Source organism: Colias eurytheme, chromosome 4, assembly GCF_061535395.1.
Source record: "Colias eurytheme isolate Ceu_HAF_F1 chromosome 4, ilColEury1 Martin Lab GWU primary, whole genome shotgun sequence".
In the NCBI taxonomy this organism is placed as follows: Eukaryota; Metazoa; Arthropoda; class Insecta; order Lepidoptera; family Pieridae; genus Colias; species Colias eurytheme.
In genome coordinates this window covers 4,943,219-4,965,387 of record NC_142983.1, presented here as the reverse complement: position 1 = coordinate 4,965,387, position 22,169 = coordinate 4,943,219, and the positions used below count along the sequence as shown (strand labels likewise).

At 31.9% G+C, this 22,169-nt stretch overlaps 2 protein-coding genes across 3 annotated transcripts in view; both read right to left on the bottom strand.

The window, feature by feature from the left end:
• LOC149908926 (uncharacterized) overlaps positions 1–12,283 on the bottom strand; it is a 49,342-nt gene extending 37,059 nt beyond the window's left edge. The window contains exons 1-2 of one of the 2 annotated variants that reach the window (XM_090120499.1): positions 12,144–12,283; positions 5,944–6,145 (exon numbers count right to left, since the gene is read on the bottom strand). In XM_090120499.1, coding sequence (XP_089976625.1) covers positions 5,944–6,013 — 70 coding nt within the window. In that variant the 5' untranslated portion in view covers positions 6,014–6,145; positions 12,144–12,283. Of the gene's footprint in view, positions 1–5,943; positions 6,146–11,976; positions 12,006–12,143 lie in introns of those variants that run through there. The other variant, XM_090120500.1, reaches the window with a different exon arrangement.
• A 1,257-nt stretch (positions 12,284–13,540) lies between these two features.
• LOC149908925 (glucose dehydrogenase [FAD, quinone]-like) lies at positions 13,541–21,415 on the bottom strand. Its single transcript, XM_090101600.1, has 5 exons — positions 21,033–21,415; positions 18,891–19,121; positions 16,523–16,655; positions 15,136–15,255; positions 13,541–14,847 (listed from the first exon to the last, which is right to left on the bottom strand). Exons 1-5 carry the CDS (start codon positions 21,409–21,411, stop codon positions 13,602–13,604), a joined length of 2,109 nt encoding a protein of 702 aa, XP_089957726.1. The 5' UTR covers positions 21,412–21,415; the 3' UTR covers positions 13,541–13,601.
• Positions 21,416–22,169: the final 754 nt, after the last annotated feature.

Below are 22,169 nucleotides of genomic sequence, written 5' to 3'. Positions count from 1 at the left end.
AAATATTACTTTCACATATATTAACAAGTGAAAGTAGTATTATCTACTATTTAATTATTTATAATAATCATAGCGAAGAGCAACATAATATTTGTAGTACGATAGCGGATAGAGCCATCGAAGTAGACTGTAGATATCTATTATATAAAAACAGTATGTTCAGAATACAATATACATATTAATGAGCGTAATCATTTCAAGCGGAGACTTCATTTTAATACTACATTTCTGAAATATAATTAAAGTAGGTATGTACCTACGACTTGTTTACAGCAAATTAAATCGTGTGTGTCAATGGTGTTGTTGAAGTTTTCTAATTACTGACGCTGGGAATATTTTATTTAATTATTTTTTAGAGGTTATTTGATGTATTTTATTTATAGTCTGTTCATTAACTGAACATGAGGCCTGTACCTGACAGGGGATGTTGATGATGATGAGATTGTTTATTCAGCCTAAAGTCGTTTAGTTAAAGAAGTTTAGAAAAAAAACAAGTATTCCAAAAAGCTTCCAAATCAAACTGCAAAAACAATAATTAAATAATGTTATGGAGATAATTCGTTTTAACCGCTAGTAGGAATTATTTTAATTACTATTGCGTGATTTCTTTGTTCGAAGTTCACCGAAAATTTTGATTAAAATTAATCACCGAAGATTCTCACGAAACATAGGTAGTATGATAGAATCGATGCGTCCTTATTTTCCAGTCTATAATAATTATATATATGTATAACATATACAATATTCAGCCGGATGGCCTTAACGTAATTCAATTCAGTTCAAGTGAAAATTTCCGTCGAAACAACGGTGTTCTGTTATCCGCAGTGAGAGAGAATACTTTTGTATACTTGTGCTACTTACAGCTGCTCGGCCGAAGTGTTACTGAACACAATTCCTGTCCAATACTTTCGAGAAATTGGACAGACTTTCCGTTTGAGTGAAGCCTGTAAGTTTAAAGGAATAATTCTTTCGGGAACAATTCTGGTATTGGCAAATCGTACGATCTACTAAAACGCCGTGAAAAACTGAAATATACTCTATATAGTATACTGTAGCATTTACAATTAAATACCTATGCCAATTTACTAATGAAAATATTTATAATCCAATAATTTAATTGAAAATTATGTATAAAAAAAGCAAAGATGCGGCGTAAATGGATATACCTACTAACAGAACAGTAAATAAAAGATCTCAGAAAAAAGTTGCGGTTCAAAAAGTGTTAGAATTCAAGTTCAATTTTAGACATTGCTTGAAACCATTAAAGAAAAAAGCACTGCTGAAAACGTGAATCATCGTATAGTTAATGAAAGGTAATTTTTCATAATGAATTAACCAACAATATTCAACTTAATGCCCCGTTCGCGGAAGAATAGCCAACAAATATCCATCGTTCTTTCTTCATCACGGGAAAAAGGATAAGTCTACGTAATGAATTAACTGACACAAACGATTAAGTTTAATCTATAGAAAACTTTTTAGGGGTGTGGTAGAAGCTCCACCTTTACCGCGTTCGACTTGTAGATACATCTACCTACGGGTATGTTGCTATGGCTGACTTGCACTTTTCTTTGGAATGACGTAGTAAAACATGTTTATTGTTATTAATTATCAACGATTAACTTTGTAGAACGAGTTTAATGGTTCTGCGCACTCTCTGTTTTTATTGCGATGTTAATCAGTGGTGGCAGGTTCAGTTAATTGTTTTAAGTTTAATTAATTCTCCCTTAGACTTGAATAATTAATTTAATGTAAACTACAGACAGTGCATGAAACACAAAAAATAAAGATTCATTTATGGAAATTATTTTTATTTTTAAAAGAATCAAAACCTGATATCTTTAGGCGTAGCGTCTTACAATATCAAGATACCGCAAGATTCAAGTGTTCTCAAATAAAGTAACGAGACTTGTGTTGCCACTGGCTGTCGAACCCGGCCATAAAAAATGTGTTTGGCGATCCCGTTCCGAGTTCCGACACTCGGCTCGCCCAAATAGCGTATCTGAAAGGAGAGCTGAAAACAATTTTAGTATTCAAACAGTTTTTGCTCCAATTTTTCTTGTTTTGATAAGTTGGAGCTCTTTTAAACATGACTTGCGTTTGAATATTCATCAGACCCTATTTAAAATTGCAAAATTTTGTATAAAATATGAATACACCCTGACGTTTTCGTGAGATTAGTGCGATATAATCATGATTTAGCATCATTACCACTGCCGTGCAATGAAATTAAACTGATAATTAATGCAAACAGGGCTTAGGCATTCCGTTCTAAATAAAGCTGGCTGAGTCATTTTTCTCAATATTAATTTTAAATAAAAGGAACATTTTAAAATGAATGAGCGGTTTCTCTTGTTATTCTAATAATCACATAACGAATGTCTATATAATTTTATGAATTGTATTTAGGAGACTTTACGGCTTTTTCTGTTGTATTCAAATGAAAATATAAATCTTGAAAAAGACAAGATTATCGTAAAGATATAATTTCACGCAAATTTGCTACGTCTTTTTTGTTATATCACCGAATTAGATCATTTTAAAGATCTTTATGAGGACTAGTATCTAGAATAATTCAGAACTTACTTCCTCTTATTAAAAGCATTTTTTTAAACATATAGATATTAACTTCAATCTGTGGTTAGGTACATGGTAAATTATAGTGGTAAAATCATTAAATTTCTAATGTATTGTAGAGACCTAATGCATCAGTCGGTTTGTAAATTGGGTTTAATCAAGTGCATCTCCTGAATGATTTCAGTTGCTGCTTAATATCAGACATGACTCTAATTAAATTCATTAATTATGCATAGATCTTACAAATGAAGTTTGATTGCGCTATACCAAGAGACACATGTTCATAAATTGGGCTAAACAAATATGGGTAACTTTTTTCAAATGCCTCTATCTTGAAAATGAACGTTCCCATATCCTGTTTTAAAACAGACAATGAATGAACCCTTTCTCATTGTTCTCAATATGTAAAGAAGACACCTAAAAGTCGTTCAGCATAATAGCGCTGAATACCTGTGCTTACGCGTTGACCGAAATATGCTGGCTCCTGGGTTACCGCCATAATCAACTATAAGGGGGCTTAACAATCGACGCTTGCTATGTCTGAATCAACTAAAAGGCACCTTTATAATCCACGCCTTTTATATCTATATGAAAATCAAAGTTCTACAGGGAAAAGTTCAGGATTCCGTTTAAAAATTGGGTCTGAATGGTAACAACAAGTTGAAATGTATTGGCAGCAGTTAGAGACGACCGTTAGGTGACCGTTGTTTCATTTATTCTTTTGGCTGTTTCGTTTTCCAGTTTCCGAAGTTTATCTTTGTCAAATATCTAATAATTGGAAATGATTTTAAACTGAAAATATTTGGTTGGATGGTTCTGGAAAACTAATGCCACTAAGCCCCAATATGTTAAAATTGTTTACATAGGGATGAATATTTCAAAATTATTCGTTTCGTTCTTATATATTTATCCAAAATGTATCAGTAAGTAATACACACTTACATTATTTACCGCAGTCATCATTTCGCAAAATTATTTAGTGATCGAGATACGAGGTCAAATACTTAACACGTAAATAAATGTTTGTCGATACCGACCCAGTTCCCGATGGACGCATTCAAAAGAGCCGCAATCGACGAAGGCTAATAGTTAAGTGAATGGGCTTCACAAATTGGAAGACATTATACGATACATCAACGATGATACAGATTGTCCCTAACCTATCTAATAGATTTAGTTTTTGCTATCCGCCCTGGCTTCTGGGTTAAACAATAACATTACTGGGGTGATTTTTATGTATCGCACATTTTATCGCAATCTGTTCAACAGACCAACAATGATCAAGATCGATCGATCAACTTTCACATTAGAATAAAGAAATAGTATCTCTCAATACTATATATTGAGAGATTTGTTTTCAAATACGCTCTCTGGAAGCACTTACGTATAGAGGAGGAGTGGTCCAGGTGCTAGATAGTAATGGGCGCCAAAATGCCAAACGCAAAAGATAAAGCTTTTAAAATGATCTACTGTTCTGTTCAGGATGGGTACTTTGTGTGAGAAAGAAAATGATACATTAAATTGAGACCTCCAATGCTTCTAGCATAAAATAATTCATAACTTCTTATCATTTAATTTAAAAAATTAAACATAAATGTATTGATAAAGTGCTGAAAATTTAGCTACCTATATCTTGAATGTAATGGATTAGGACTTGCTGCTCGCTACTGAACTATCTTCATCGTGTAAAGAGGTTTTCATTGCCTTTTTGCATAATTGCAATCAGGGGTAATAGTGGAAATACTTGCCGTATTCACGATTCTTTCCGGATTGTAACATTAACTGATATAACGAGGTAAAAATTACTTTTTGGTTTGTGGAGTTAACAAGTGCAATGTATGCAATGTATCGATTATAGAGAATATGTGATTTATATGCTTTCTTTTTTTAACTTCGTTACACAATTTAAAACAACAACAAAAATAACCTTATACATTTTAAATTGCACGTTCACTACCACTTTTCCAGAGTACATTAATTATTAAATAGTTTATTCGTACTTGCATCTTGTGTATGTTAATCCGATTACACATTTGTTTTCTACTTAAAAGTAAGTGAAAATATATGTATACTGTATAAGTTTACGCGAAAATGTGGAAAAACTAGTACCATATAAAAACGATCGTTTGTAAAGTAGGTCAATAATATTAAATAATAATTTTATAACAGACTAGCAGAAAATAAACCATCGTTAATTGTCTACAATAAACGTTCAAAGTGACACGCATATTTAGCATGGTTCAAGAAAGTTTGAATTATGTTTAATGAAACACGACTGTTTCAAGGCGAGCTTGGGTTTGAGGGAAAATTAAGTTTGCAATCTGAACATAATGCTGTGTAAATGAGGGCTCGTGAACTAATCGAGGTCGTAGTTTACGCGATAGTCGGACCCAAACAAACTTTAATGATTTACCTGCTATCAGGGAAATAGAGAGTATTGTACATTCCAACCAACAGGTACTTGTAAACGATTTAGCCCTCATCTATTTACGGACGAGTGTTACATAATATATCGTGTACTAAGCTCTCGTAGTATAATATGTTTCAGGGATACGAAAAATATCTAATAGATTCTCGTAGACCTAATTACGTATTCACTACAATTTGTTTGTAACAGCGTTACTAGAACAAAAGCTCATTTTCATGTAAATAAGTTCGATAAGACAGATTATTGTGACTTTACACATACGCTTGTAATTTTAATAAAAAACAAGGCATCATTTGATTTCGTAACACCGTAATACAAAAACCAAATAAAATATAACTCAGCCATTAGTTGTGACAATTTGTTAACTCCGGCGAGTAATCACGTAAAAGGTAAATTGGTGCTAAACTGTAACGTGGATGATAGATTAGGAAAAATTTCAGAATATATTTCAGGGTGATTTTATATCTGCGTGACCCGGCGCTTCCTGTTTCCTACGGCTTGTTAATGATTCATTTCAAGAGGTTCTACTAAATCTGCTCTGCGAGAATTAGCTGTGTTGAAATATGTTCCAAACCGCGCTATAAATATTGTTCCTTCGCTATTATGTTATTTTTCCCTTATCATTAGGTCATCGATGTAGAAATTTTGTAAGCTTGTATTTTAACTTGGACAACATTCGGTGATAAATGCCACCAATTACGATTACGAAGTCGTTATAATACTATTGACGACATGATCTATTATTTTTTGCTTACGGCCCTATTATAAAATTGAAAGAGAAATACTATCTATTCAGTCTCATTACATTGCACTGGTCGAACAATTGCTCTATGAGTTCTTATGATACAATTATTATAACTTTTCACTCGTATATTATTGTATTTTTCTTATTGCCTAACAAATGTGTATTATACTTTTTAATAAAAAAATAGTCATACCTGCAATAGCTCGCCCAAGGAGTAGTGTGCTGAACACAATGGACAATACTCTGCCATTGTATCGTGCCATCTTGCTCTATTTCTTCACACCTTTATCAACTAACGACCGCGGCAGTCATGCTCCTTTTGTAAGTTCACTTGTTAGGACTTCAAATTATTTATACATCACTTTTTGTGTAAAGAACGAGAAGAATCTATGTGCCTGTATTGAAATCAAATTTGTTATTCGAAGAGATTTGTGTGTTGAAATATATTTAAATAAAGAAAAGTTTTACTGCTACATTATCGTAGGTCGTAGGCCGTAGCTGAAGGTCTACGACGATAACGATGGGGGTGGTTAAAGTACAAATACGTTTTGCAAGGCTTTAATTACGCTACATAATTTACACGAATACATTTTTAAATAAAAAAGAAATTGTGATTTTAAAAATATTCTTGTAGTTATATTTCTTTGTGATATTGAGAAGCTAAACTATACTTTCGAACTCGAACGGAAGAAAGCACTGTATGTCGGTTTTCTGGAGAAATTTTTGATATAATGTTTCGTGCAAGGAATAGCTGTTGCAATGCAGTTCTTAACAATTAATGATTGTTTACAATTGATACAGTGGATATTACATAACGTAAAATTCTTAAAAAAGCGTTTTAGAGCTTTTATAAATCTCTTACAAGGTTCTTTAGGAGGTATTATGGTGTATGGTGTTTTAACCCATAGAATTATCTAGAGATATTATTGGTCCTATAATGATAATAACTCCCTCATTTTAAAATAAAATTGATTCTTTTGTTTTATTCAAACAGGACTGCTTAACTCTTTCACATTATTTAAAGAACAACGGGCTTAAAAACGCCGTTAAATTGTCCAGACTGAGTTTCATAATAATTCCATTAACACCTACAACAAGAACTACTTTTGTCCCTTTGGGATACAAAGTGAAGCAAAATTCAATACTAATAATACCTAACTTTCAACTTCTAAAAATATTTTTGTTCATGGAATTGTGGATGAAATAACTATTATCTATGAATGTTCTAAAAATACATGAAATGAAAATGAATTGAAAGTGAATTGATTGCTTAATCAAATATTTTTAGTGACACAGCAGTGAACACCGAAACATGACAAGAGTTGTTATTAAATTTGAATTCGCTGAATTTGCAGCGGTTTGATTGAGTATTGTCCGAAATAAAATCTGTAGTTTAATGAATTCATGGACCAAATATCAATACTTCATCAAGCAAGAACCTTACTTGTATGTGTGTATTTAAAATTAATAGCTTCATTATCTAGTTACATATAATTTAACAAAATTATATTTCGCGGAAATGTACACAGTATAGAGTATGTAATTTAACAACAAAAATTACAATATAGTTTAAATGTAATTTATTTAAATTTTATATCTTACGTATGTTTTATGTATAACGTAATATAAGATACATGTATGTTTTAATTACAAAAGCTACATACATATGATTTTCCATGTAATTATTCACATGATTTTCCAACATTTAATTGGAACAATTTCGCGTTTCAAGATTAAATAAATTCGTTGAAGTTTGGGGAAAAGTTAGAAAATTACGAATGTAATCCACATGGGTTTGTAACATGGTCATTTGTTAAATTGGAGCAACATATTGCGTGACTAGGCAACTAGGCGTTGCCGAAACTGCGTGACGCGCCACGCACGCATTCTGTCATTTGACGACTTTTCCTTGTCTCTCTACGTGACGTTCATGACCTAGACAAAATTTCTGGCAACTTCTACATCTTGTTTACAAACTTTTGATAGATCGCTGATAACTTGTAAATAAGTTATTGATTGAGTCAAAAAATACATGTGAATATGTATTCCCTGGCATGAAAACATTACGACAATTATGATTTATGTGTTCTCATTGGAAAGATTTCTTTCAAGATTGAAAACTGAAATTTATTTTTATAAGTCATTTGTTTGTTTTAAATATAAGTACTTTGTTAAAACCCATAACGAATAACTTCTACAGACTACTGCAGTACATTTGTTAACTTAAGGTTTTTAATTTCGCTGCGATCACCTTTAAACATAGACAAATATAACCTAGCCTTTAAATTAAGTTTCATATACATAATCAGAAAAAAAATATATATAATGAACTTACGTTTTTTCACTAATCAATAACGCTTTAGGCTATTATTGAATAATTTAAAACAATGGATAATAACTCTTAGAACATATTATTTTGTTTTTCACAGCGATAGGCAGAGTTATAAAACTTTTATCGTTAATGAGAGCGTTTAGTTAAACCAAATTAGGACAACGAAGGGCAAAGCTACAATATTAATACACAAAATAGTTGGCTAAATTTCTTAGTTGAATTATTAATTATTGGTGAACGTCGGTATTGAGTTAATTTCCTTTGTGAGTCTAATAATTAAGGTATGCGCCATTTTAATGTACCTACCTACACCATTTTGTGTCGTCGTAAATACATAATATTTTAGATAAATTTTAAAATTCATATGTCAAAAATTTTTCTAGAAATCGTAAAGACTATGCACTATTTTTACGATACAATCAGGTTCAAAGGAATTCCAAGCAGGTAAAATGCTCGAATAGTAAGCTGAGAGTTCTGTAGATGCACAGCTTATAGCCGGCAAAGTTATGCATGGATGAATGCAGGAAATTATTTATGAATGAACTCAGTTTTCAAAATTGTAGTACAACTTTAAGAACAGAAGCAGGTACCTTTTGAATACGTACCTTATTTATAGACCTTTTATTTAAATCTAGAAAGGGAGAAAGATCTACAGATAAGAGTTGGTACAGTTATTGTTTAAATGTAAATCTTTTATACTAGCTGTGCCCTGCAGTTTTACCCGCAGTGCTCCACTCCTGTTTGTCTTAACGTGATGATAATATATATAGCCTATAAGCCTTCCTCGATAAATGGGCTATCTAAGACTGAAATAATTTTTTTCAAATCGGACAAGTAGTTCCCGAGATTAACGCGTTCAATCAAACAAACAAACTCTTCTGATTTATAATATTATTATAGATAAAATAAATGTAGATATATTTTAAAGAAAATATTTATGATTAAATACATGCTAATATTATTGTTTTAATTAGAAAGTTATTTAGAACATGAATATTGATGTTACTATTTGTGGCATACTGTACACGTGTGGATGCTTCAAACGTTATATGGTTGTGGTTTTCATGATTTTTGGTGAAAATGGACAACATTTGGTAATACAAAGAAAATACGTATCTATAATTTTCAAACGTAAAACAAAAATCGAGCTTCCGAAACTAGAATTAGAATAGGATAATTTTCGGAATGGATGGTCTTTCAGGGAATATAGGTAAATTACGTTTACAATTTCTAGTGTTCCGTCTGATGAGGCTGAGACCCAAAGCTAATTCCCTAACTGGAGTAAGGAAGGACCATTTCGTCTCCCAGCTACCCAAACTTTATTGTACTGTTATGAAGGTACAGGCAGTTGAGGTCTATCTGATGCTTTCAATCTTTCCTTATCTTCAGTGTCTCTTGATTCGGAATTTAATTCAATAACTGCCTCATTTTTACATTTATATTTATACGGTTATTTTGAGGTTTATATTAATGAACTACACGTTCAATAGAGCTAAGATTTGTCTAGTTGCAAATCGGACAGACAAATAAAAAAGACAATCACGTAGTGGATAAAGCCAATTTCAATTTATCGTGACTATGGACCAATATTATGGGCAATAGGAATAGCTTGTGCCATAACTCGTCCATTTATGTCGTATTTCACGTTCTCCCCTTAATGGTTTCACGTACGGCGAGCCTTGACAGGTAAAGATAAAACCTCAATGGCTGAAATAAAATTACGTTGATACCTATCCGCGCAATGTTTGATTTGCAACGCGAAGCTTTGTCTAAAAATGCTCGCGCAAAGTTACATTTTATTTAAACTACTGCGACAAAGAGTTGATTAACTTAAAATAGAACGAGCTGCATAAAAGTTTTATACTGTTCTTAGTTTAGCGGAATGGAAATATTTTAGTGAAAGAAATAATAGATGTAATCTTTTTGATATTATTTAAGATTACATTGTAAACCGAAAATCCTAAATGTCTATTGATTCTTATCAAATTAAACCACAAAGGGATCTCGTGTAAAATTTTCTCATTTATCTCTCTATTCTCTATTCAAGTTTGCTCCATTAAATATTTTACAATATAGATCAAGATGAAATACAATAGACTAAATATTTAGTTTTTGTTTTTGAATTTCAAGAAGATCTCGGTTATTTTCTGTTATTATATTTTGTTCATTTTTAAGATGATTGTAAAATGCTAAAAATTAAGGAATTGTGTACCTATATTATATATGCAATATGCCTACACATGTTTAAATTATATTGAACACATAAAGAACTGAAATCCTTCATAGAAGGCCACCTTCTGTGAGAATTATTGAGGTGTGATTGAAGACTATAATCATTATCGATAATGCCTTTTTGATTGTTACCTTTATTTGTCACGCATATTGGGGGCACGGTATAAAAAATTCGACTGATCCATTTTATTAATATTAAGATTAAATATTCCACACATTCTCTTTTTTTAATAACTAGTAGTAATTTTTATGTGATTAAACTGAGATTTGTATTATCGTTGACAGAGGCGTTTTTAAGCCCGTTGTTCTACAATGTTGACCGCCTCCTTGGTACAGTGGTTGACGCGTGAACCGAGGGGTCCTGGGTTCGATTCCCGGTGGAGACGAAGAAAAAAAAAATGTCTCGGTCTGGCAGGATACAGAAGGCTGATCACCTACTTGTCCCTAAAGAAAATCGATCATTGAAACAGATGTATGAATAATGCATCTGCCCCTTACCCCACTAGGGGACACGGGACTTCACTTTGTTCTACAATGTGGTACAGTGAAAGAGTTAAGCAGTCCTGTTTGAATGAAACAAAAGAATTAATTTTATTTAAAAACAATGGAAATATAGGAATCATTATAGGACCTGCAATATCTCTAGATAATTTAAATACATTTCCGTTCAAGGTCTTTTCCTGAACTTGAACGGAAATGTATTTTCGGAGTAGGTATTGAGTTGAATATTGATTCCTATTCCTATTCGATTGCTGACTTTTGGCCTACGGTAAAAATTAAAAGAGCTTATTAGAGTGGCAGTAACAAAATAGTTTTACTTTTTGAACAGAACTGAAGTCGTTAAAAATAACAGACTTTAAACGCAAAAAATACAGTAAAACTCTCATGCATTTTTAATGCTCTGCGTTGCCGGAAAGAATTAATTTTCATAACTATTTTACGGAAACAAAAGTTCTATGGTATATATTTTGAGTATGCATAATGTTTTATAATTACAAATTCTTAAACGATTTTAAAAACACACAATATGAAAGTTGAAACAGTGAAATATGATCCCCGATTGTTCTGAAATGTTTTAGCAATGAAAGAGGTATATTTTAAAATGAGGAGATGAATTTAATTATATTATTAATATTTGTTTGGTATTGTTTATTATCAGCATAGAGAAGTATATTTTGAAATTAATTATAATATCAAAAATTTACAAAATTACACGTCCTTCAATTTTTGTTAGATTAAAAAAGAAAAATGCACAGAGATTAGGAACCTGTGCGATAGATGTTCAGAAACTAATAAAGATAACATTAAGTTCACAACGTATACGATATTGTATTGCTGTATCGAGATTTTCAGTATTCAACAGACACACGAAGCGTAGCTTTCTGAATAACAAATCCGTGTAAATTTTTTACCGCATTCTTTCACAACAGCGCACCTAGACAAAGTATCTAAAAGCGAGAATAGCAAACAATTTAAGAAGAAAGAAACATAAATGCTAAGAGATTATAAAGCATTTTAATGCTTTTATTTTGTAACACTTGTTTTGAAATTATTGTGGATGACCATTAAGGATAAATAATATTGTATCTTTCTTCTACTCAATTTTATATTCTGAATAAATAGGTGTGTAATATTCTTGGAATTTTGCATTTAGGTACGTACGAAAATGTAGAGCAAACTATCCATCATTTATTTCGTCCGCTCAATTTGCTAAATGCACTAGCTACCTACATTTATTTTCACATACGCGTAACTTAACGTATTTTTTTTTTTGCTAAAAGCATCTAAAACTTTTTCCCAGATACATTAGTTTCAAAACTTTTAATAACCGAAATCATGATAATATTTCACATAGTGTCACATATTATAAGTCACGTAATTTCGTCGGTATCGTATCGCGATTGTATGAATGTATAGTATAGTGGTTGTTGAGAGTAGCGGCGTGACGCCACGTTCGCGGCCGGCGGAGCGTAGGCGACTGCGCTTCCCATCCATTCATTGAACAAGCCGTATTTACCTTTGCACTTAGAATCGATCTCACCCCTAACTGAAGTCGATCTTGCATTGAATGCTCTAAGTTTGTGTTTATTTATTGTATTTTAAAGGAAAGGAGCTTACATATTGAGTATAAAGTTTAGAAGAAACCAAGATAAGGAATTTGTATACTGACTTCTTTTCTTTTGTTTCTCTGTTAAGGGCATTCTCTATTATCTTTGATTGTTTTTTAATAATGTTTGAATATTATATTATTAATTACTATTTAAAAGCCATTATTTTTTTGTATTCAATTTGCGATGTTTTATTATAACTTTTTCATATTTTATAAATAAAATATGAATTATAAATTCATCTTATAAAATAATATAGGGAGTCGATGGTAAGGGCTTTGGTATGTGTGGGCAATGTGACACCTACATATTTCGCAGTTTAATGCTAAGGGTGAGTGCGCCCTCGCTTCAGAACAGTTTGTTAGTCAATTCAGAGTCATTTATTTTCATATTTCCACAATTTTTCAGGGTCTACGATTTTGGCAGAAACGCACAACGAATATAAATAGATGATATAAATAGACTGAATTTATCTTGCCTTTCTGTTACGATGGAAAAGTTTGACAAAGCAAAAAATGATCGGACAGGAATTTATTAAAATAAAATCTAATAGGAGCTTTTGATGTTGAAAAAAAGTGTGAAAAACAATGAAAATACGAATGTTTTTACTTATTCATATTCTCTATTTATAATTTAGTAGATAGATAGATATATTTTTTATAGTTGGGTTGTTTTAGTTGTTTTATTTTTAATATTTCATCAGGTTCAACGGAAAGCTTCCGATTGTTTCAGACTTTGAAGATCGATCAGTTTCCCACTTTGCATTTTTATTATGTGACATAGTCAGATAAAAGTTGTTAAATCATTTCGGGAACTTTAAAGCTTGTTTTTTACCATGTTATTATCTACTTGAAAACATTTAAATATTCATAAAGCGGAACTTTCAATCCTTTCAGTTATGCGACTATTGAACATCTCGATGGTAATGGATCTTCACATTGATGAATGATCGATTTTATTTTTAGGGTCAACATGACGAAGCCGAAAATACTACCTAAAAGCGACTTCCATTGACGTTATCTTCAAACCGAGCACCTATTAATCATTTTACGCTCAATTAAAGCATTATATCGTACTCATTACTCCTAAGGTATATACGAAGAATAAAAGAAACAACGTTTAGCTTAGGAATATTTATTATATAAATAAATTAAAATAAATAATTAACCTATACATAACCTACGCTACCAAATTTGACCAAGATCTCCGTATCATATCCGCAGCCTTTTCACCTATCATGATTTCAGGCGCAATTGTATGTCCACTAATCGTTCTTGGCAGAACACTAATGTCGGCAACACGCAGGCCGTCAACACCGTATACTTTTAATTCTGGGTCAACAACTGCATCGGGATCATTCTGTGGGCCCATTTTACAAGTTCCCACTTGACGTCGCATAGATACGACCATGGTTCTTATCGCACAATCCCAGTATGGTTCGGATCCTACAGGGTACGAGGTACACGTAGGATATTGTGGTAAATGTAATGTAGCAGCATATTTTCTAAACGGTTCTGACTCTCCCAGAGCGATAACTACTTTAATAGCTTCTTTAAGGGCTGCCATATCTCTTTGATCTGTTAAATAATTTCCATATATTTTTGGATGTGAGTATGGGCTGCTGTCACGGAGCTCTAATCGACCCTTAGATTTGGGATGTAATAAAACAGGTATTGCTTGCCAAGTATCAACGGCATGAAGTGAACCAAATGCAGTTTGATAAGTTCTATCTGATATTTTCCAACTCTTACGTATAGCGGCACCAGAGTCTAAGGTTAGAGACCCACCCATATCAATTAGCTCAATGTCGGGTGTGAGATCAGATCTATCAGATAGAGAAGTTTTTATGTAACCCAGGGCCTCCACACCGCCCGGAGTAGTTAAAAGACCATCACCGAATTGTAACCATTGCATTAAGTTCGGGAGAGTTGCCACTTTAGGTTCCAGTAAACTAGCATTTGTACTGCCAAGTTTGAATACAACTCCAGGGAAACCAATGTGGTCGTACATTGTTCTACCCACTTTTTTATTTGAGAAGACTGGGATACCTAACGTTTGTAAATGTTCTTGAGGTCCAATTCCTGATAACATAAGTAATTGAGGCGAACCAATAGGACCCGCTGAAAGAATAATCTCTCTGCGACAGCGGACGGTGCGTTTAATATTATTTTTAATGTATTCCACAGCATATGCCCTCTTAGTTTGGGGTTCAATTACGACTTTTGTGGCTCTTGCATCTGTTAAAATGTGGAGATTCTTACGACGTTTATGGGGATGTAAGAATGCTTTAGCTGCGCTAAGACGATGTCCTTTGTTGGTTATAGTTTGTACATATCCAAAACCAAGTTGGTCTGGTGCAACATAATCAACGGTTTGGTAGCCATTTATTTTGCCTGCCGAAAGAAAAGCTTCAACAAGACCGGTCCTGAAATGAAACGGTGATATATATTTTTAAATAATTAAAAAATATTCTAATTTTTTATTTGTGATTTCTGTACTATGTTAATTATAGAGCGATCACCGCCCTGGGCTGGTCTATCGATGTTATATTTTAAACAATAAAAGAATAGAAAGGTGTAGAACATACACAAATGGCTAAATACCTAACTGTCCGTTAATAATGAATTGTTAAATCAGGTGTGAATATCATCTACTCTACTTCCAATAGGACGTTGGAATTTAATGTTTTTTATTTAATTGTAAATCAACTTACCTGAAAGGAACATTTTCAACCGTAAGATCTCCATCGCGTCCTCTATAGGGCTGATTTTTATATTTTTTCAGCTCAGATCGTTCTGACTTTTTAAAGTATTGAAGCACCTCGTTGTATGACCTGCAAAGATGTGAGATTATAGAATATGAGCATAGTGTGATAGATTAGCAGCTCTAGAATACTAAAACGGTACGTGGGTTGTGCTATCATTGACTTCGGTCATAAAAGCGCTTGCGGGTGTTACGTGTCTTACGTTTAACTAATTTTATATTTCAAAGACTAGTGTAAATGTATGATAAGATTGGGAAATTTTGATTAATAAGCATGAAAATTATGAACTGAAGTTTCAATAGAAACTTTATATTATATAGGAACAAATAACGGAATATTTTTGTAGTAGTTATTTCCGAAGAACATAAAAAAGATAGAGTCATACTTGTTCTTTAAATAAATAGTATCCTAATAATAATAATCATTATTCATAAGCTTAGTCACGTACAATCATTGATATTACTTTTATTCTGATTTCGTTATAGAGAAGTTTCTCGTTTTAACAAATGTCGCAAGATAAAAAAAAATATTACAGCATCGACTTTTGATGAAGTTTGTATGAAAATAGAGAATATAGCTTGAATCCACTGATACTTCGTATTAAAACTTTTCTCCTTTAAGAGATTAAAATGCCTTTAATTTGTATCTCGACAGCAGGCGTGCATTTCAACAATCTCAATTACGAAAGTTTTATCCCGTTATCGTCATAAAGCTCTTATTTTCATTGAGGGTAATGTTTTGAAATTTTAAGCAGTACAATCAAACTTTAAATGATTCGTTGTACATGTTTAGTAGTGATTTAATATTTATGATTGTAGTATTGTAGTATAATAGTATTTTTTGAATACTGTATATTAAGTAAGCGGTAAAAATTAACAACGGATTAGAAGTAAAAGTAAGTACATACTTGACTATTTTTGCCTACTTAACGTGGATTGGCGTATATCATCATATGTGCTTGAACAAGAAATTAACATTGAACACAAGGAAATAATAGCGTTACACAATAGCTGCTACTTTCTTATGATGAGGGATAACTTCGTTTATTATTTAGTACGAAGTCTGATGACATAACGAGTTATGATTAAATATCTAATATAATTTGCGGGTCTCTAATTATCGTGTAATTAAAATAACCCCAATCAAAATACTAAAGAAAAGTACTAAAAATAACGCAAGCCACTATTTTGTGTCTATTTTCGTTCAACTTTGATGTTAATTTCTATAAAATGTTTAAATATATGAAAAGAATTACTAGTATTCATAATTTGCATAACAACCACCTAAAATGCAAATAAGTATCTCATTTAACTATACAGAGGCTAAAACTACAAACCATCCGTGATTTCCATCAGCCGCAATTTTGTCCCAGTCTTGTGGTCGACCTCTAGAATAAAACATGAAATCAGTAACACTGCTGCCGCCCAGAGCTTTGCCACGAGGCATGTAACACCGCTGCTCTTCGCTTCCTGAAAGATAGAAACAACTATTTATTTTCAATTTAGTATTATGTACAATTCTCTTCACACTATATACTCAATATTTTACCAAGAACTGCTGGTTATCGACTTGTTTAGCCAGAGATATGGGTCAAGGAATTCAATTGGTTAATACAAACCATTTACATGTAGGTCTCGATAGTAATAACAATAAGTATCCTATAATGACGGATTAATTAGGGTTTCGGGTTAGGTTACTTAAAATTTTTCTTTCGTAGTTTTATCTCTTACTTTTCCAACTAATCTACATAATTTCGAAAAGATCAATACAGGCGTGATTCAATAAAAGTTTTTGCAGTAAAAATATTAAGGTGCTGTTCCATAAAAAACTAGCCTATTGCCTACCTACTAACCTACATTATATTTTATACTTGGATCACATCGCAATTATTTCTGATTGCACATACAATATCGCAACGAAAACAAATAGAGGGTTTATTATCGTTAAGATGCCGCAAAATAAATTTCTCTGTGACTTGCTTTTCTAGAAACTGGTTCTTTGTTATTGCTGAGAAAAAGATGCTATGGCAAAAATGATAATTGCATTTGTTGTTCGAAAATAAAAATACTCGTCCTACGCGAGATATTAAACAACTTTCCATGAATTTATATTATGTTTATAAATAGCAAAAAATGCTAATTGAAAGGAGTAATTCCGAAAGTTTTATAGCCTGAAGATAAAGGATGACTTATGCGTTTTTGCAATGTCATGATATACCTACCTACATAAATATTATTATTACCATAAATTTTAACTTTTAAAGGTTAAACAGCGATTAAGATTACTGGAGATAAACCATAATAATTAAAACTCTTGTTACACCCCATTTTTGAATATCCTATTTTGGTATCTAAAGTACCTAAGATAAGAAAGAAAGACATAAGAAAATATTCAGATAATAATAGTTGTTGCTTGTAGATCAGAAATAGCAATTTCATTTAAAATTTCACAAAAAATGAGTTATTAAGTGTTTTCTCTATCAATTAAATTTATATTCAACTTGAGCAATAATAATAAAAGTTGCATACCTACCTACATTAAAAAGATGGACGATCAAGTTTAACATTAAAGTTTTTTTTTTCAATTTTATTTATCGGAAGTTTTTATCTTTAAACGCAATGTTTACAGTTTACAGTAAGTGGAGAAAGGTAACTGTATAAATAATTAATCCTGTACTCGTTATTAGGAACATTTCGCAGTTCGCTAACTGAAATACATACAAGTTCACTGGGTCTCGTTTGCAGTTGCTTGTTTGCACCTAACTGTTAAACCTTGTCTTACTTTTCAAACTTGTTTCCGTTGTTTTCACAAAAATGCAACCTCAATTTTCAACATTTTACTCCTTTGTGTTGTTATATTTATTTTAAACTTATCTGACCTCGATTGGATGGAAAATTGTATTAAGATCATGTCCCGCATGTACACAGTTTCTTAACGGTTTTCTATGAAATTTTATTAATTTATTTTTGATATTCCAACAATTTGTGTAAATATATGTGATATTGCAAAAATAAATAATTTACGTTAATACTACGTACTTATCGAAATGAGTTTAAACAACAGGATTCGCTCTTCTTTTTAATTGTTTGTTTTTTTATTCTAATTAAAAATTAGTTATGCATAGTATAACGTGATAATGTGGTTACTCCTTTGTATAACATTAAGGCAATTTTCCATAAAAGGCTGCAATTATGTGTTCGCTAAACTGACTCTAGAGAAATTCTTTAATGAGATTAAATAAATACAGAGGATGCGTTGACATTATTTAACAATATACAATGTTATATTGTAGTGGTGGTATTGAAAATACTTTCACTAATAGAAAGACGTATTATGTTTTTTTTTGTTTATACCTAGTACCTACGCGTACGGCCTAAATCCTTACAGTATTTGAATACAATCAATATGCACAGTCACTAAAATTACAATATGTGAACATAAACTTAATATGTGAAGCTTACGATAGGTGTGCGTGAATAACAAAAAAATAAAATATTTTCTCTTGCGAAAACAAACTGGTTTTGAATATTCATCATTCATATGTTTAACTTTTTCTCTAACTAGATTAATCTGTCTGAAATCTCTCTGAATTTTCTCATCCACAGATTATTTATTAGCTCGTAAATTGTAAGTAAAAACCATAAGCGTACCGAAAAGGAAACCGTCTTTCATAAGTACTAATACAGAAAACATTTATGACTTACCCAGGCACACACCAGCTTGATGTTCGATGCTATATGGCCAGACATAATCTGTGTTTTGTAGGTAATGTGTCAAAGCTGGGATATCGGAAAGAAGCATCTCAGGTTTTCCCGCTTCTAGCAGAAGAACTGTGGCCTTTGGCTTGTCTTCTGTAAGCCGGGCAGCTAGGACAGAGCCAGCAGAACTTGCTCCAACTATAACGTAGTCGTACTCATCCAGTTGGCTGCTAAAACCTGTAAATTTATAAAGCAGTGCAGTTTTTGGCAAGGTTCCTATTCAAAGCTGTTAGGTACAATTGTTTTGTATCTAGAACATATTCGATTGTTTTTTTATGACAAGTATTGTGTATGTATATTGTGTGTTACCTAACTGCATGGATAAATTAAGCTGAGAAATATCGTATGGAGTTCTAAACCTGCTTATAATAATATATTTTTGCGTGATAATAATGTGATAAGTATCTAATATTATAATGCCTACTCTCAGAAGTTTAAAGCAATTGGTTTTAATTTATAAATTACTTTGAATACATAATAATATATTTATATTAGGGATGTAACGATACATGATTTTGCCGATACGATACCGATACCGATATTTGTAGTAATGTATCGGCGATACCGATACCGATACCGATATCGATGGCTTGGTAGAAAAATAAATAGTGAATTATGCATAAAAAGTTACCAACATTTAACAGAGACTCAACTGTTAATCGTATTATTTTAAATAAAAATTCCAAATCAAAAAACAACAAAACCATTTATTTTAGTATTATTATTTTACAAAGTCAGTTAAACTTTAAGTAATACACATACAATAAGTACCTAATAAAAGTTTACTATTGGTAGTTTTTTCAGAAAACTAAGTGCGCACGCGCGGGCGGCCTTCCGCATCGTTCATTGGGCGCGGTTTTTTGAATTGTTTGATATCGGTATCGGTTGTTTTATTATCGGCGATACCGATATATCGGCTTGCCGATTAATCGGCCGATATATCGGTATCGGTATCGTTACATCCCTAATTTATATAATTCAAAAGGGAAACATGATGTCCCCATTAATGTTCAACATTACACTTTATTGTGGTATAAATGCGACGGTGAAAGATAATAGTAATATAACAATGAGTAAAAGTTATGGTCGTCGTCGAGATTGATGATAAATCTTCATAGACCATATTCAACCGTGTAATGGGCGGTATGTAATACTAACCTACAGACAAGTTCCTTGATAAAATTCTCGACCTCAAATTTGTTACAATAGCAATGGAGAATAGATCACTAACTGCATTTTGACTAAATTAAGCGATTACTGTGAGTAACACTATTGTAATATGGCCATGTAAATTATGATATAATATCTTTAATCTCATAATTAGAATTACAATAGAAGTTTTTAAAGTCTAACAATATATCTCACAAGTTTGTACTAATGAGTTGTATTATGATATTTTTTTTAAATAAATTAAACAATATTGTGATTGAATATTCCACCTACAATTTGTACTCGAAATCATGAAAATTCCTCCGCTAAGGAGCTCAGTGGCATTGCCTATATTTTTTAGTATTTTTCCCTGGTCAAACCGGGCGCGAGCGACTAGCAATTTATAAACACGTTTAATTTGTATGTTTTTTTTTACATATGTATGAGCTTTCGTTTGAATGACTGTTTTTTCAAACAAATGTTTCACGCTTGCGTATTAAAGTAATCTTGACCATAATCTACCTGAATCTATATTGAAATTATTTAAATACAACTTCTATTCCTATGCATTGTTACATTTCATTTTCAGTCAAAACTTTTTTGTGAGAGTGATAAAGAAATAAGAATATTGAAGAATGTTTACATGGATACTTTCATATTTATTGTGATTGATTTTTCGCAATGATAATTTTGTTTTACTTTATCAATATTTTTATAACTTACATAAAAGTAAATTTTACCAATTAATATTTTGCTTAAGCTTTTTTGTGTAAGTATCATGTTTAGAATTTTATGACATAAAATAAATTTATTTGTTAATTGTTTATTTTGTAAAATATACGTGTATTATTATTTAGTAATATCTGTAGTTTTATTTAATAAATAGAAACTTTATACCGTGCTCGGAAATAGTTTAATGATGCATTATTGTGCACTTACCTTTTGGTAACGGGTATGAATCTCGCAAGAAATCGAATGGATCATTCGCATTTGTGGGTGCGTAATTATTAGCAACTGTTTGCAGCATCATATCCACGATGGGGCTTTGAGGATACGAGTAGTGAGCAAATCGTGCTCCTCTGTTTATTTTTTCTAAAGGTTTATGCTCTTGAGAGCCCTCTTCGCTCTTATTATCCAAAGGATACGGCCGTAGAATACGAGCATTTCTTGAACTTTGCACATTTTCGATGTCTAAAAGATTGTTCGTGTTATCATAAGGCTCGTCTTCAACATTAAGGAAATCGTCGTCTGTGTAAATGTCAATTGCTTTTACGCGTATTACGGTTGTTATAAAGAGGGCATATAACAGGCGCCGCATTTTCTGTAACAAACAATGTTTACATATCTAAAACGTTTATTGCTTTGAATAAGAAAAAAAAATATTGAAATAAAATGTATTTTTTTATTCACATTTAATAGAAATTATAAATAGGGGAGTAGAGAAAACTTATATGTGTATATTATTTTTAGGAATTTATATGATTGTGAAGTTTATAAGATACCTATTATTAGATATATTTAAATTTATATTCAACAAAATCATATATTGAATATTGAAAAATTAAATAAGTAATTAATAAATTAGGTAAAAATATGAAAATAGAACCATTTTTTTTAAATAAGTTATTTAAAGACGTAAAAAAATACTTACGATATATAAAAAAAAAACACAATATTTTCCACTTATATTATTATTCACTTCGCTAGTGTAGTAACCCGCGGTCAGCTAGCGAATGGCAGGCGATTCCGCATGGAGCTCACCTCCGTACCTTGACCGTGCACTTGATTGTACCGCTATGTCGTCGTGATCCCCAATATAGCATCTATTTATTGCAAACCCAGCACGTTCTCTCTTTATGTACCCATTGAGCCGCATCGTTTCTTCTTAATGACCCCCGTTATGCTTTGTTCTCTTTTGCGCACTCCAGACACTCGTTTAATCATCATCATGTTCCGTGTGTAGCGCAAAACATTTAATTATAATGCGAAAATCATATTCAATTGATTTTTAATTAAATGATAAGGAGAGTTATCAATCACCAAATATTGTGTACCTCAGTATAGTGCGTACGTAGT

Coding starts and splice junctions, on each gene's coding strand:
- LOC149908925 (XM_090101600.1), bottom strand. CDS start 21,411: ATGCGGCGCCTGTTATATGCCCTCTTTATAACAACCGTAATACGCGTA. Junction 19,122..21,032: donor TTCATACCCGTTACCAAAAG/GTAAGTGCACAA, acceptor ATAAATTTACAG/GTTTTAGCAGCCAACTGGAT. Junction 16,656..18,890: donor TCAAGCTGGTGTGTGCCTGG/GTAAGTCATAAA, acceptor TCTATCTTTCAG/GAAGCGAAGAGCAGCGGTGT.